Here is a 16,541-nt window from a genome sequence, read left to right as displayed (position 1 = left end):
CATCTGTTCTTCTCAACATGGGAACTCTAAATTTAGAAGCTGAAGGTGCCGGGCATGGTGGCTCATGCCTGTAATCCCAGCACTTTGAGAGGCGGAAGTGGGAGGATTGCCTGAGTCCAGGGGTTCGAGACTAGCCTAGGCAACTTGGCAAGACCTCATCTCTACAATAAATAAGAAAATTAGCTGGGTGTGGTGATATACGACTGTGATTCTGGCTACTTGGAAGGCTGAGGTGGAAGGATCATCTGAGCCCATCAGGTCGAGGTTGAGGTGAACCTGAAGGTACCACTGCACTTTAGCCTGGGCACCCGAGTGAGCCTCCTATTCCAAAAAAAAGAAACTGAAAGGTAAAAATGTTTATAGGGATTATCACTGGGTAACTTTGATTTACTTTGACAGACTTTTCTTTTTTTTTCTACTTTTTTTTTTTTTTTTTGAGTTGGAGTCTGTCTCTGTCCCCAGACTGGAGTGCAGTGGCACGCTCCCAGCCACCGCAGCCTCGACCTGCTGGGCTCCGGGGATCCTTCTGCCTCAGCCTTCCAAGTAGCTGGAACTACAGGCATGCGCCACCATGCCCAGCTAATTTTTTATTTATTGTTGAGATGAGGTCTCACCAAGTTGCCTGGGCGGGTCTCAAACCCGCAGGCTCAGGCAATCCACTCACCTCGGCCTCCCAAGGTGCCGGGATTACAGGCTGAGCCACCGAGCCTGGCCATTTTTTTTACTTTTTAAAATGATCACAGGCTACTATCGTAGTACATTTTGTTTTTGTTTTTGAGTTGGGGTCTCACTCTGGTTCTCAGGCTGGAGTGTAGTGGCATGATTATGGTTCACTGCAGCCTTGACCATTTGGGTTCAGGCGATCCTTCCACCTCAGCCTCCTGAGTAGCTGGGACTACAGGTGTAAGTTATTTATTTACTTATTTTTTTGTAGAGACAGGTCCCACTATGTTGCATGGGTTGGTGTTTTGTTTTTCTTTCCAAAAAGCAAACAATCCAAAAACACCTTATGGGTAGTGCAAAGCAAGTGTGACCATCTAGGAAGACTGGGAAGATTGAATGTTCCAGTTGTTTGCATATAAAAACAGAAGAGTTGACTCTACAGCCAATTTTGCATGATTGGGCCAGCCCTTATTCCCTGAGAGAAAACTGCCCCTGGCCTCCCAGCACCTTTCACTGGGCTCTATGACCATTTCAGGTCAAACAGTAAGGCAAGAAAAAGAAGGCTCATGGCCAGGGGCATTGAAATGGCATTCACCTTCACTACCATGGCCAGAGGTCCTGGGTGGTCCTGATACTTAGGTGGAGGCAGCAGTGCATGGAATGAGAGGTGAAAAATCTGCCAGTGGATGGATATTTGATTGAAATAATAAAACGGGCCAGGCACAATGGCTCAAGCCTATAATCCCAGCACTTTGGGAGGCTAAGGTGGAAGGATCATTTCAGCCCAGGATTTTGAGACCAACCTGAGCAACATAGTGAGACCTCATCTCTACAAAAAATAACAAAAATTAGCCAGATGTGGTGGTCTACAGGCACCTGTAGTTCCAGTTACTCAGGAGACTGAGGATTGCTTGAGCCCAGGAGATCAAGGGTGCGGTGAACTGGGATCATGCTACTGCACTCCAGCTTGGGTAACAGAGTGAGTCTCTGTTTAAAAAAACACAAAACACAACAAAACAAAACCCCCAAATGGCCTTCTGCTCTTTAGAAAACAAAAGCCACAGGTTTGATACAGTGCCAAGACTCTTATTTTCCTGTTCTCATTAAGGAAAAGAGAATTTTGAGAGCAACAACTGCTTTGTCAGCTTACACTTTTTCTGGAACAGCTGGGTAGATAAGAGTGATGCCTCAGGACTTCAGGGAAGGAATGCATGCAGCAGAAAAATAAAAAAGCTGTCGATGTTTTCTGAAGTTGACAACGTTAAATGTGTTGCTTGTGCTCATCTGACTTTTTGTGAATCTCAAATTAATCAAGGCCACATGTTCTCAAAGCCCCCAAGAAAGCGCTGGAAATACAAAACACACTTTTCCATCTTCCTTGTCCCTCACTAAATAGGTGGAGGCTTTGACTGGGATTGGCTCTTGTCAGGCCTAGAATTAAAGTAGCTTATAAAAAAGCAAACTTCAGGTAGGGAAAACAATGACCAAGCCGAGTCTTAAAAGATTTTCTAAAGTTTTTGGAGAGTATTCAAAAGACCATTTTATAATTAGAAGCACCTCTGGGGTAGTGATATTACTTCAAGCCACAGTGGTACATACTCTAACCTATTCAGTTCAACCCTACAATCAACGGATAGAAATCCTGAACAGACGTGATTAAACTGGACAACTATGGCTTTCAAGAAATTTGCACAGAAGTTAAGATTATAGCTATCAGTACATGGTGTTAAGGGTATTTTTCACACTGGAAAATTGATTTTGCCTAGTAGGCTTTCAAACGTTTACTAAATGGAGTATGAGGAAATAGCATACTTAACTCTATAGTTTCCTGAATACTGACGGCAGAATTGGGTCTTTGGGATATTGTGCTACAGAGAACCGTAGTTTTATTTTCCAGTTTAAAAATGGCTACCCTCTTCCCATTTTCCTGATTTGCACAGAGTGTGACTACCTCCATGAGAAATGACTCTCCTGTAGGGCTCGATGACTTTCATGTCAATGCGCTGCTCTTGTTCTCCAATCACCACTGTCCTCCACAGTCGGTTGTCCTCCCGTTCCTCTTCAGCGGTATATTCTGGAATAGACTCTGACTCTTGGCCAGAATCTTTGTTGGTTGTGGAATCTTCTGGAAACGAAGCACAGAGCAGGGCTGAAAGAGCAAGACCTCCATAGTGGAGGCGGCTAAAATGACTAGATTGTAAGCTACCTCTTGGCAGAGTCAACCTGATAGATACCCCTGTTTTGTATAGCTTTTATAGATCTTAGCACCATCCTGAGCACATAAAGTACACTTGGCAAAATCTTTTTTATCGACTGAACAACCCAATCCATTGCCAAGGCCATGTTGAGGAAGAGACTAGATACCAGGTTAGAGCTGTCTTGCACTGGTAGTGGTCCAGGGCGTGTAAGCCAGTAGCAACTCATCCTTGATCACCTAGGTCAGAGACTGCAGGTCTTTCTGATGGGTGAAAGGCTATTTATCAGGCCCAGAGACTCTTGGATTTGGGGGGCCACATCTCATGAATGTTCTGAGTCCACGGGGGCTCTCAGTTTGGAATCATAATGATACTACCAGCCAAGACTCTTGCTCTAAGACTCTTACAACAGAGTTGAAACCCCTATTGGGAGCACATCTGGACATAAATTTGATATCTGTTCCTGTGTATTGTTTCAAAATATGCTATAGGAAGGTTTTTCAATAAGTGCAAAATAAACAACTTTGTAGACCAGAAATGCTCCAAGACCCAAAATTCACAAGGCTCCTAAATTTGTGGATACATAAGTCAATAAAAAAGCCCAGGGAGTATTCTTTGAAGAGAAATTTACTCTTGTGCATCCAAGAAAAGTAACTGTGTTTTGTTTGTTTGTTTTGTAAAGAATAAACAGCAGCTGGACTTGGTGACTCAGCCTGTAATTTGGGAGGCCGAGGCAAGTGGATTGCCTGAGCCTGTGGGTTCAAGACCAGCCGGACAACTTGGTGAGTCCTCGTCTCTACAATTAATCAAAAATTAGCTGGGTGCAGTGGCATGCACCTGTAGTACTTGGAAGGCTGAGGTGGAAGGATCGCCGGGGCCCTGCGGGTCAATGCTGGGGTGGCTATGAGTGTATCACTGACGGAGTAAGACTCCAACTCAAAAAAATAAATAAAAATAAACAGCAATTGTTTCCATTTTTACTAGAAGTATTGGTAGAGTTTAACAATGGTTATTCTTTGTATGTTTAAGTAGTTTGAAGGAAAAGGATATTTATAACCTTCACAAAAATTCTGAGATATTATCATTCTTATTTTTCTATTAGTGGAAAAAGACCATTGAATTTACTTGTATTCCTCCTGTGGCACTTTGATAATAATATCAGCAATACTTTATTAAGTATCTACCTTGTACCAGGTATTAATACTAGTAGTAGGCATTAAAATGGGTATTATACCAATGGAAAAACTGACTCTGAAGTTGTTCAGATCACAGAGATAGTAAGTAAATACAGTCAAACCTTTACCTTTTTAAACTCTTCTAAGCTATCACATGGTACCTTGACTGTGTGAATCTTATTCTTTGTTTTAAGAGGCTGTGAGTTGCTTGGCCAGAATGTTCATCATGAATGTTCACCTCCACCAACTCACTCCCTACTTAGCTTGGAAACCTACTCAGAACACTCAATAGAAGTTGGAAGGGTGAGTGGGTAAATAAAGGAAAGCTTGGACAAGTTCCTGGAAATAGAAGTAATCTGTAAGGGAGCAGTAACCATGCCATCATGTTCTGGAAGATTCTGCAATTGTACATTAAAAAGTGTCAAATTACCCATGACTTTGATAGCAACATAAAGTTCAGTAGGGAAGCAGTCTTAGTCTTTTTTGCCTCCTCCAGTAACTGCCAGCATCTATAGAGCCTTGGTTAACTCTCTTTCCACTGTACTCCCACCAGCACCTGGCACTCGGATCCAGCACTCTGTCACTTGTGCAAATCCATCCATCTGGAATCCCTCCCTGATTCTTCCTATGTGGGTGAGAATCCTTGGAGGCTAATCTTAGCTCCCTTCCTAAGACCCTATTTCTTTCTCTTTTTTTTTGAGTTGGAGTCTCACTCTGTTGCCCAGACTGGAGTGCAGTGGCCGCTCCCGGCCACCGCAGCCTCGACCTGCTGGGCTCCGGCGATCCTTCTGCCTCAGCCTTCCAAGTAGCCGGAATTACAGGCATGCGCTACCACGTCCGGCTGATTTTTTTATTTATTGCAGAGATGAGGTCTCACTGCCCAGGCGGGTCTCGAACCCCCGGGCTCAGGCAATCCACTCACCTCAGCCTCCCAAAGGCACGGGATTACAGGCTGAGCCACCGAGCCCGGCTCTAAGACCCTATTTCCCATCAGGTCTCTATTCCCTCAGAACTCTGGACCATGAAGCGGATTTGTCTTCCGACGCTACTACAGTCCCTGTAATGAACTGGCATCCACTAAACCCTCATCATCATGTTTGGTCTCCTCTAACCTCTTCTAGCTGGACCTCTGCGCTCTCTGCACTCTCCATGGGGTGAAGATGGGGTTGTTTTGTCTTGCTTTCTGCACACTTTTATTGAAGTTGCCTCGTTAAAAATGCTTTTGCATACCACATTCTTTTTTTTTTTTTTTGCTTATAAAAGTAAAACACACAACATATAAATATTGTCAACTGATCTTTGGCAAAGGAGCAGAGGTAATACAAGGGCACAAAGTTAGTATTTTTGACAAATGGTGCTAGTACAACTGGACATCTACATGCAGAAAAATGAATCTACACCCAGACCTTGGATCTTCCACAAAAATTAACTCAAAATGGATCCTAGACCTAAATGTAAAATGTTAAACTTGTAAAACTCTTAGAAGACAACATAAGAAAAAATTGACCTTGGGTATGGAGATGACTTTCTAGACACAACAAAGGTATGATCTGTTAAATAAAATAACAAACTAGACTGTATAAAAATTTAAAACTTCTGATTTTGAATGACAATGTCAAGAGAATGAAAAGACAAGTCACAGACTTAGAGAAAATATTTGCGAAAAACACATCTGATAAAAGGCTGTTGTCCAAAATATGCAAAGAATGCTTAAAACTCAATAATAAGAAAATGAGGCCAGGCGCAGTAGCTCATGCCTACAATCCCAGCACTTTGGCAGGCTGAGGTGAGAGGATTGCCTGTGTCCAGGGGTTCGAGACCAGCCTGGGCAACTTGGAAAGACCCCCCATCTCTACAATAAATTAAAAAATGGGCCGGGCATGGTGGTACATGCCTGTAGTTCCAGCTACGTGGAAGGCTAAGGTGGAAGAATCGCCTGAGCCCAGCAGGTCGAGGCTGTGGTGGCCGGGAGTGTGCCGCTGCCCTCCACCCTGGGTGACAGAGTGAGACTCCTACTCATAAATAAATAAATAAATAAACAAATAAATAAATAAATAAATAGTAGCCCTCAAGTATTCCATTTTACTGATGTCCTTTAGCTTACGAATCCCATGGTGACAAAATTTAGATTTATTTCATTTTGTTGTTGCTCTTTATATAGAATTTGCTTAGTAAGTAACTGTATGTAGGTATCTTACTTTGTTTGTGCATATATTGCTATAGGGTAACTTTCTAGCACTGGAATTCTGGGCCAGCAGGTACAAACATTCACAAGTTTTATGGACAGTTTGCCCTTGAATATGCCACACCAAAATATATGAGAACACCTGTTTCCTCCCATTGTCAAGAACACTGGAGGCTACCAAAGTTTTTAACACTTGACAATTTAAGATAAAAATGGTCTCATTGTTTTAATTTGAATTTCTGTAATTATTAAAGAAAGTGAGATTTTAAAATTTTTGTTGGCTATTCATATTTCTCTTACCTACAGGGAGGTACCTTTTAAGTTCTTTCCCTATTGTGATCCTTTTTAATTTGTTAGAGTTCTTTATATAGATCTTTGTCATGTGTTGAGGTTATGTTTCTGCTTTGTGCTTACTCGATGCTGAGCTTTTTAACTTTATGTATGTTTTCCTGCCAAATAGAAACTTAGCATTTTATGTAGTTGCATCTGTTAAATCTTTTTTAATGTTTTTTTATTATCATAGTAAGAAAGGACATCTCTACCTTAAAAGTATATATGTATAAACAGACACACATACTTATAACATTTTCCTATAGTTTCTTTTTAAATAGAGCATTATTGTTCATTTTGGTGAAAAGTTTTGGATTGGACCTTTTTATGAGGTGTTACTTCTAATGTTTCAGAGAGTGGGAGCTGGCAAGTAACCAAGGCTTCTCCTTCTCTTCCTCTTCTGACTGGTGTAAATTAAAAAAGAAAAAAAAGAGTTATTTAAAATCTAGAAATGCATTAAGTTTTCCTAAGGTATTTCTTGCTTTTTTTTTGAGTAGGAGTCTGACTCTACTGGAGGGCAGTGGCACGCTCCCAGTCACTGCAGCCTTGACCTGCTGGGCTCAGGTGATCCTTCCACCTCAGCCTTCCAAGTAGCTGGAACTACAGGCACGCGTCACCATGCCTGGCTAATTTTTTAAATTTATTGTAGAGATGAGGTCTCGCCAAGTTGCCCAGGCTGGTCTTGAACCCACAGGCTCAGTAAATCCTCTCACCTCAGCCTCCCAAAGTGCTGAGATTACAGGCATGAGCCACTGTGCCCGGCCAGTATTTCTTTCTTTTTTTTTTTTTGAGTTGGAGTCTCACTCTGTCGCCCAGGCTAGAGTGCAGTGGCACGCTCCCAGCCACCGCAGCCTCAACCTGTTGGGCTCTGGCGATCCTCCCGCCTCAGCCTTCCAAGTACAGTGTGTGCTACCACGCCCAGCTAATTTTTGATTTATTGTAGAGATGGGGTCTCACCAAGTTGCCTAGGCAGGTCTTGAACCCGTGGGCTCAGGCAATCCACTTGCCTCGGCCTCCCAAAGTGCTGGGATTACAGGCTGAGCCACTGAGCCCAGCCAGTATTTATTTCTATAAATCAACAATACAAGCTAGTAGGAAATAAAGACAGGTTTATTTACTCCCTTGTAAATACTCCTTTGTAGCAAAGTCTTCTCTTACCCTAATAAAGTCTCTGCTCTACCTATAAATTACCATTCTCTGCAGACTTCATTTCCCACTATTTGCAAAAATTTTCAGATCTTATTTAACTTTCTATCCTTAGGACCTCCAGGTTTAATTTTTGGCTTTATGCCATCTGAACTAAGAAATACTTGATTCTTTGTCTTTTTTTCTTCACATATGAGCTTCTCTCTCTGGTGACTGCCCAAGTCAATTAAAACCTTATCCACAGGGGAGAAATCAACTTGAACATTTCCTTGTGTCTTTTTGAGATGATTTAGCACAGTGATCCCCAATCTTGTTGGCATCAGGGACCAGTTTGGTGATGATTCAAGCACATAACAGTTACTGCGCACTTTATTTCTATTATTATTAATTGTAACATATGAATTAACTATACAACTCACAATTTAAAAAAAAGAGGCGTGGATGGAAGTGGAAAATAAAATAATAGGTGGGCCATACACAGACTAAAATAAGTGTCAGATTAAAGCCTGCCACCAGATGCAGCTATATGATTGAAGCACGTCAACTCACATGCCATTCACTGATAGTGTTTTGAAAGGAGTCTGAAAGCAATCGATTTATTATGGCCTCTGTGTAGTCAAACCTCACCACTGTCTCAGTTTCACCTCAGATCAACAGGCACTAGATTTTCATAAGGAGTATGCAACCTAGATCACTCCTCTAAATGTTTACAATAGGGTTTGTGCGCCTGTGATAATCTCATGCCACTGTGGATCTGACAGGAGGTGGAGCTCAGGCAGTAATGCATGCAATGGGGAGAGGCTATAAACACAGACGAAGCTTCAATCACTTACCCTCCTGCCCATCGCTCACCTTCTGCTGTGCAGCCCAGTTCCTAACAGGGGTTTGGGGACCCCTGATCTAGCACACAAGCTCCTGAATGTTCTGTGCTGCGCAGACCACAAGGGGGGATGCATTGTTGGTAGTCACTACGGACTAACAATGACATCAGTTGTGGCCTTCCAGTAGGACATATATTCCAGTAGGTAGCTAACTTTCCATATCATGATCTTGCATTGATTATGTGAATACTCTTAGAAGACATGATGTTTGAAGTTTTTCTTGTGATAAAAAGGACATCCTTGTATACAGCTTAAGAGACTTTAAAATTCTTTGGTGACAAACAGCAGGCAGGCAGTTAATTTGAGTGTAAAATCTTATCATACAAAAAATACAAAGAAAAATCATCCTTTGAGACAACACTGTTATGACATAAGGCTGCATGTGGGTAAAACAAAATAACCTTAAACACTTGATTAGCTGACATTCATAGTTAAAACATAAAAATTGATCTTAAGGCTGTGAAAATAATGGGAGACTGTAGATGGGGAAGTTCAATGAAGTGGCACTCTATCTGAAAATAATGTTGGGGTGCCTTATTAACACAGAAAACTGTCATTGAGGGTTAGTTTTAGAAAAGGCAGCTTAAAGAGGTCACTGAACATCACTTGAGAGTCTAAGAGGGAAAAATATAAGCCGGGCTCGGTGGCTCAACCTATAATCCTGTGCTTTGGGAGGCTGAGGTGAGTGAATTGCCTGAGCCCGCGGGTTTGAGACCCGCCTGGGCAACTTGGCAAGACCTCATCTCTACAATAAATCAAAAATTAGCTGGGCATGGTAGTGCGCGCCTGTAGTTCCAGCTACTTGGAAGGCTGAGGCGGAAGGTGGCCGGGAGTGTGCCACTGCATTCCAGTCTGGTCGACAGAGTGAGACTCCAACTCAAAAAAAAAAAAAAGAAAAAGAAAAATATAAGAGCACATGAGTGTTTCCTATAATATTCTTATCAAAAATATTCAGGCTAAAATTTCTCATAATTTTTCTACTTCCCTTATGAAATACCTTTGCATTTGAGTTTTGAATGATGGTAAAAATAACTTTGGTGTTGGTTTAGAAAACAGAAATAGGTCATCATTTTTTCTGACCTTTGGATATTTTTAAGTTTCTAGTAGTAAGTTAAAGCATTAAAAAGGAGAAAAACCGCCGGGCTCGGTGGCCCAGCCTGTAATCCCGCGCCTTTGGGAGGCTGAGGTGAGTGGATTGCCTGAGCCCGTGGGTTCGAGACCCGCCTGGGCAACTTGGCGAGACCTCATCTCTACAATAAATCAAAAATCAGCCAGGTGTGGTAGCGCGCGCCTGTAGTTCCAGCTACTTGGAAGGCTGAGGCGGAAGGATCGCCGGAACCCAGCAGGTCGAGGCTGCGGTGGCCGGGAGTGGCCACTTCACTCCAGTCTGGGCGACAGAGTGATATTCCAACTCAAAAAAAAAAAAACAAAACAAAGGAGAAAAACTCAGATCTCTCTTAACATGAAAGATTGACTTCCTAAGTCCTTCACTATCTATGTATTTCTGATATCTTTGGCACTTTGCAAATGTAAGGGAAATCAAGGCTTATATGTACCTTAAATTAGATTTCCCAACTGTTTGGATACAACAATTAAGGAAAACTCCTTTTAAGTGAAGACTAGTTGAACACCTTTTGATAGTGAGATTCACACATTTTCCATAAGCAAAATTGCACTGTGGGCAAAAACCCTGGCAGAAATTTTTGGTCATCAACCACTGAATAAAATAGGCAAATGGAATAAAGACCTTCAGGTACTTGGTAAATTGAGAGTCCTTAAGTCATCAAAATTGCTGGATAAAAGGAGATACAAATGTGAGGGTGGGCCGGGCTCAGCCTGTAATCCCAGCGCTTTGGGAGGCCGAGGTGAGTGGATTGCCTGAGCCCGCATGTTCGAGACCCGCCTGGGTAACTTGGCAAGACCTCATCTCTACAGTAAATCAAAAATTTGCCGGGCGTGGTGGCGCGCACCTGTAGTTCCAGCTACTTGGAAAGCTGAGGCGGAAGGATCGCCAGAGCCCAGCAGGTCGAGGCTGCCGTGGCTGGGAGCCGCCACTGCCCTCCAGTCTGGGCGACAGAGTGAGACTCCAACTCAAAAATAAATAAATAAATAAATAAATAAATAAATAAATAAATAAATAAGGCTGAAACTCAAGTTCTATACAATGCTCTGCTGGTCACGTGGCTAATGTGTAGGTACAAACAACTCTGGACTTATAAAAGTGAACTGTAAAAGCCTGGGGGGATGGCGTTAGCAGAACGATTTTAGAAAGATCTTGAGTCTGGTTCTGCTCCCTGGATTCAAACTCAGAAACAAACTTCTTTCTACCAGTTCCCTGCTCCTTTGATTTATTGGTATCAAGGGGAGCAACTGAGCGTTACTCAGACCATAACACCCTGACATGCAGTTTTAAGGCATTTATTTCATACATTAGGACTAAGATGTATTTATAGTCCTCATTTTTTTTTTTTTGAATTGGAGTCTCACTCTTATCCAGATTAGAGTGCAGTGGCACGCTCACGGCCACCACAGCCTTGACCTACTGGGCTCAGGCGATCCTTCCACCTCAGTCATCCAAGTAACTGGAACTACAGGTGTGTACACCATGCCTGGCTAATTTTTTGATTTATTGTAGAGATGAGGTTTCGCCAAGTTGCCCAGGCTGGTCTTGAACCCACAGGCTCAGGTAATCCTCTCACCTCAGCCTCTCAAAGTGCTAGGATTATAGGAGTGAGCCACCATGTCCAGCCTGTATTTATAATCCAACCCTCTTATACAGTCCGTTATCTACGTCAGCATGTTTACAAAATATAGTTACTTAGATGCATCTTTGCATTTTCAATGATGTTTTTGTTTGTTTAAAACTGTGTCTAAACATATACTCCCATTTTAAAATCAAGGTGAATATTAAATTTCAACTTACTTTGATGTTTTGTGTTTTGAGTTTAAGACCTAAAAGCAGGGTTGTGGCCATTAAACTGATTCTTTCAACATAAGTATACCAACTAAATAAAAAGAAATATTATCAGCAAGTGTTAGCTTTAATTACCAGTTTGCTCAACCACCACCACATTGCTAGACAGTTTTACTACTTATTAAAACAAAAGGCTCAGATGTGGTGTGATAAAGTTCTCCCAGCAACAGAGAAGTAAAGGGGAAGAAAAGGGAGGAACCAGCAGGGTCATGCCACAGCTATCTTCTGTGGGATTTTGTTAATATATTAGCAGAAAATGAGTAGGAGTTGCTGTGGGCAGCTGGGATGGATGGAGGAGCTGCTGAGGTCTCTCTGGGGCTGCAGGAAAGAAGATAAATTCCAGACTTTTCCCTTCCTATTTGTGTATTTCAACCCACAGAATCAAATGCCCAGCTAGTTACAAAACACATGAACCTAATAAAAATGCAATATAAAATCTCTACTTAAACATAGTAGACTAGCCGGGCTCGGTGGCTCAGCCTGTAATCCCGCGCCTTTGGGAGGCTGAGGTGAGTGGATTGCCTGAGCCCGCGGGTTCGAGACCCGCCTGGGCAGCGAGACCTCATCTCTACAATAAATTAAAAAAAAAAAAAAATCAGCTGGGCATGGTAGCACGTGCCTGTAATTCCAGCTACTCGGAAGGGTGAGGCGGAAGGATCGCCGGAGCCCAGCAGGTCGAGGCTGCGGTGGCCGGGAGCAGTCGCTGAACTCCAGTCTGGGCGACCGAGTGGGACTCCAACTCAAAAAAAACCAAAAAACAAAAAAACATAGTAGACTATAGAACAAATAATTTAGTCTCGTTCTTTCTTTCTTTTTTTTTTTAACTTGAGGAAATAAAGCCTTAAGTTCTGTGAAGGGAGGGCCCGATTCAACATGGGTCATAGCAGCCCGCTGGCTCAACAGTTAAGGGTTGAATTAATTAGCTGGTTTGATGTATTTCTTCTTCTATGAGAGGTACTGCTGGAATTACCATGTCTGTAAAAGCCAGGACATCATTTAAATGGAGCACCGTATTTATTTTAAGACTAGATGACTTTTTTTTTTCTGCAATGAATAAAAGCAGTAGCTATGGCCAAGACTCTCTCATTCACTTGATAACTTCAGAGAATTCCATCCTGGCCAGTACTGAAAGAGAAGCTATATGATGCCATTTTTTTTTTTTTTGGAGTTGGAGTCTCACTCAGTCACCCAGACTGGAGTGCAGCGGCCGCTCCCGGCCACCGCAGCCTCGACCTGCTGGGCTCCGGCGATCCTTCCGCCCCAGCCTTCCAAGTAGCCGGAATTACAGGCATGCGTTACCACGCCCGGCTGATTTTTTGATTTATTGTTGAGATGAGGTCTCGCTGCCCAGGCGGGTCTCGAACCCACGGGCTCAGGCAATCCACTCACCTCAGCCTCCCAAAGTGCGGGATTACAGGCTGAGCCACCGAGCCCGGCCTTGATGCCATATTTTTAAAAAAAGTAAATGCTTTATATTTGTACATATTTCTTTCTTTTCTGAGTTGGAGTCTCACTTCGTTGCACAGGCTGGAGTACAGTGGCAAGCTCACGGCCACCCCAGCGTTGACCTGCTGGGCTCCAGTGATCCATTCGCCTCAGCCTTTCAAGTAACCGCAACTACGGGCATGTGCTACCACACCTGGCTAATTTTTGATTTATTGTAGAGATGATGTCTTGCCAAGTTGCCCGGGCTGGTCTCGAACCCATGGGCTCAGGCAATCCATTTGCCTCGGCGTCCCAAAGAGCTGGGATTAGAGGCTGAGTCACCGAGCCCGGCCTGTACATATTTCTTAACAAATCAAAGTTCATAGAACAAGAGAAAAAAATGAAAGTGAGACTGATAGCCCTATCAGGAATATCAGTCTTGAATCTGGCAACTTTTGATTTTCTTCCTTTTTGTCTTTCTCTCACTGTACCTGCCTCATCCCTTCTTCCTTCCTACTTTATTGAAGATCTAGTGTCAAATACAATAAAGTCCCTGCTTTTGTGGAGCACACATTCTAGTGGTGCGAGAAAGACAAAAACCATGCAATCAAGTAAACAAATAGTCAAATAATACTATTTCAATTAGTGATACATAGAAAAGAAAATGAACGCTGGGATAGGGAGTAAGTAGGTGTTGAGAGTAGGGGAATGGGAAGTACCTTTGATTACAGAGGTCAAGGAAGACCCCTCTAAGGAAGTGACATCTGATTAAGGTCTGAATAAAGAAAAGGAGCTGGTCGTGTAAAGATCCAAAGAAAAGAAAATTCCAAACAGTGGGAGTTTATACAAGAAATTGGTAAGCCCTGAATTCTCCTCTTCAAATTTTATCTTCCAGATTAACTTCTTCTTCTCTGCAAACCCAGCCCCAGGTTTCTTATAACACAGCATGGAACAGCCTTCCCTCGCTCCCAGGGCCTAGCACAAGGCCTGGCATAGACTAAGGCTTTAGCAAAAGAGCAATGGTTATGCATGACCTCTGAGAAATATACTCGCTCTGTCAAATTTTAAACTGTCAATCTATGACTTTAGGTGCAAACAGAAGCTTCTGGAATCACAGAAAGGATCCACTGGCACAAACATAGGAGGTTTGTTAGATAATCTTTCACTTATCATTTAACTTTGGCCTTGCTTACTTAGCAACTTACCATGGCCTGTGTACTCAAAAGAATCTGCTTCATCAGGAGTATCGAGTTCATCCACATTAATATCAATTTCATCTGGACTGTCCAGGTTATCATCAGAGAGAATAGACCCTTCGCTTTGGTCCAAAGAAAGATTGATATTTGGAGCTGTGAGCTTGATTCTCCGAGGATGTGTGCCATTCAGATCCAGAGAATTTGGAGGTTCTAAAGAAGAAAAAGAATAGTGACATCAAATACTAAACCACAGGTTGTAAGCATCCCAAATCTAGAAATTCAAAGTCCAAAATGCTCCAAAATCCAAAACTTTTTGAGCACTGACATGACACTCCAAAGACATGCTCATTGGAGAACTCTGGATTTTGGAATTTGGGATGTTTAATCAGTAAGTATAATGTAAATATTCCAACTCTTCCCCCCAAAAAATCCAAAATCTAAACACTTTTGATTCCAAGCATTTCAGATAAGGAATACTCAACCACATATATGACTGTCAAGAGTGAGCTTGGGCCCCTGTGAAAAACATTTTTAAGGTTCTTTCAGGAAAAAAAAAAAAAGATCTGCTAAAGGTTCTTATATGATATTTAGACTCTCTTCTTGACAGCAGATCTAAGTGTCCCCACCCCATCAGCCTTGACTATGTAGAAACAGGAAGTGGAAGCTATTGCTGAATGGTAAAAAACTAATTTTCAGAGCTTTTCTGTTAAGGTTTGAGAACTTGGCATTTCTAAAACAGTGAATTGGCTGGGCACTGTGGCTCACACATATAATCCCAGCGCTTTGGGAGGCCGAGGTGAGAGGATTGCCTGAGCCCACAGGTTCAAGACCAGCCTGAGCAACTTGGTGAGACCTCGTCTCTATAACAAGTAAAAAAATTAGCTGGGTGTGGTGTCATGTGCCTGGTTTCAGTTACTTGGAAGGCTGAAGCGGAAGGATCGCCTGAGCCCAGCAGGTCGAGGTTGCGGTGGCCAGGAGCGTGCCACTGCACTCCAGTCTGGGCGATACGAGTGAGACTCCGACTCAATAAATAAATAAATAAATAAATAAATAAATGTTTAAAATAAAATAGTGAATTGAATTTTTATGGTGTATACTGCATAAGAAAAATGACAGCTTACATATACAGTCAGCCTTGGTGTACATGAGGGATGGGTTCCAGGACCTCTCCTGCTGATCCTAAAATCCACAGATGCTCAAGTCCCTGATATAAAATGATGTGATGTTTGCATGTAACCTACACACATCCTCACATACAATTTAAGCTATCCCTAGATTACTTATAATACCTAATAAAATGTAAATGTTACGTAAATAGTTGTTGTATTGTTTAGAAAATAATGACAAGGAAAGAAAGTCAGTATAGATGCAATTAAAAAAAATACTTTAGATCCATGGTTGGTTGAATTCATGGAGGCACAAACCATAGTTAGGGCAGACCAGCTGTGTTTTCTAATGGTTCGTGTTGATTTCGCACCTATGGAATGGAGTTTAATAAGTTTGTCATGTTCACAGACACTCCCAAAATACTTCTCTTCAGGTCCTGACAACTCTGTGAATGATCTTCACTGACCTTCCTTGGCTGAGGTATCCTCCTAGGTGGCATTCTTTGGACCCACCCAAGCAGTCACCACCTTTTAAGCCAATATTTCTTGAAATTAGTTCCCATGACATAAGTGATCATTTTCTTAAGGTTCTTACCTTTCATTACGATATGTATCTTGTTGCACAGATGCCTTTCATTTAATAGAAGCAGAGCTAGAGAAGTCATTTTTAACCTAGTTGAAACCAACTAAACAAAAATAGAGAGATAACCTAATGTGATACAATGAGAAATATATTTGGTCTTTGGCACTGGTTGCAGGAACAGAACTCCTAAAACCCTTAGAATTTATTGAGGCAGATAGTGTCTGAATTGAATTGAATTATAGGACACCCTATTGGGGCCCCCTAGAGAATTTCTTGGTGTGTGGTGAAAAACCCCTACACATCTGGTCACAGAGGTGTTTTATGTAGGAGTAGGAGAAAACATTTATTGTCTTCACCTAAAAGTTGAAATGACAGGATTCCTAAGAACAAATATTTTGAAGGCCATCTGATATACCCCTCAACTCTGGAATTTGAATTCTGACCTCGTCCTAAGGAAATTGACAATGCTCCTTTGTCATTATATCTTTTCTATATAGAACATTATGTAAACTGTGTTCCATGTAATTTTTTATGTACTTCTTGAAAATAGTTTCTGTTGACCAATAAATCTGAAAAACACTGGGCTTTTATACTACAGAAATTCTCAAAGCAATGATGTCCAAAAGAAATTTTTTTGTGATGATGGAAATATTCTATACATGTACTGAGCACTTAAAATGAA

The 16,541-nt window shown here is 42.0% G+C and overlaps 1 protein-coding gene across 1 annotated transcript in view; it reads right to left on the bottom strand.

The window, feature by feature from the left end:
* The window catches only part of LOC103255515 (protein prune homolog 2), a gene marked incomplete at its 5' end in the record, with an annotated part of 44,625 nt that extends 30,245 nt beyond the window's left edge, over positions 1 to 14,380 (bottom strand). Inside the window, 2 exons of the mRNA XM_021710157.1 lie at positions 2,615 to 2,788; positions 14,180 to 14,380. Of these exons, the coding sequence (XP_021565832.1) occupies positions 2,615 to 2,788; positions 14,180 to 14,380 (375 nt within the window). The remainder of the gene's footprint in view (positions 1 to 2,614; positions 2,789 to 14,179) is intronic.
* Positions 14,381 to 16,541: the final 2,161 nt, after the last annotated feature.

The sequence above is a fragment of the Carlito syrichta genome, unplaced genomic scaffold (genome assembly GCF_000164805.1).
Source record: "Carlito syrichta isolate Samal-C Ts95f unplaced genomic scaffold, Tarsius_syrichta-2.0.1 Scaffold288194, whole genome shotgun sequence".
Lineage (NCBI taxonomy): Eukaryota > Metazoa > Chordata > Mammalia > Primates > Tarsiidae > Carlito > Carlito syrichta.
This window is presented reverse-complemented; position numbering and strand designations above follow the sequence as displayed.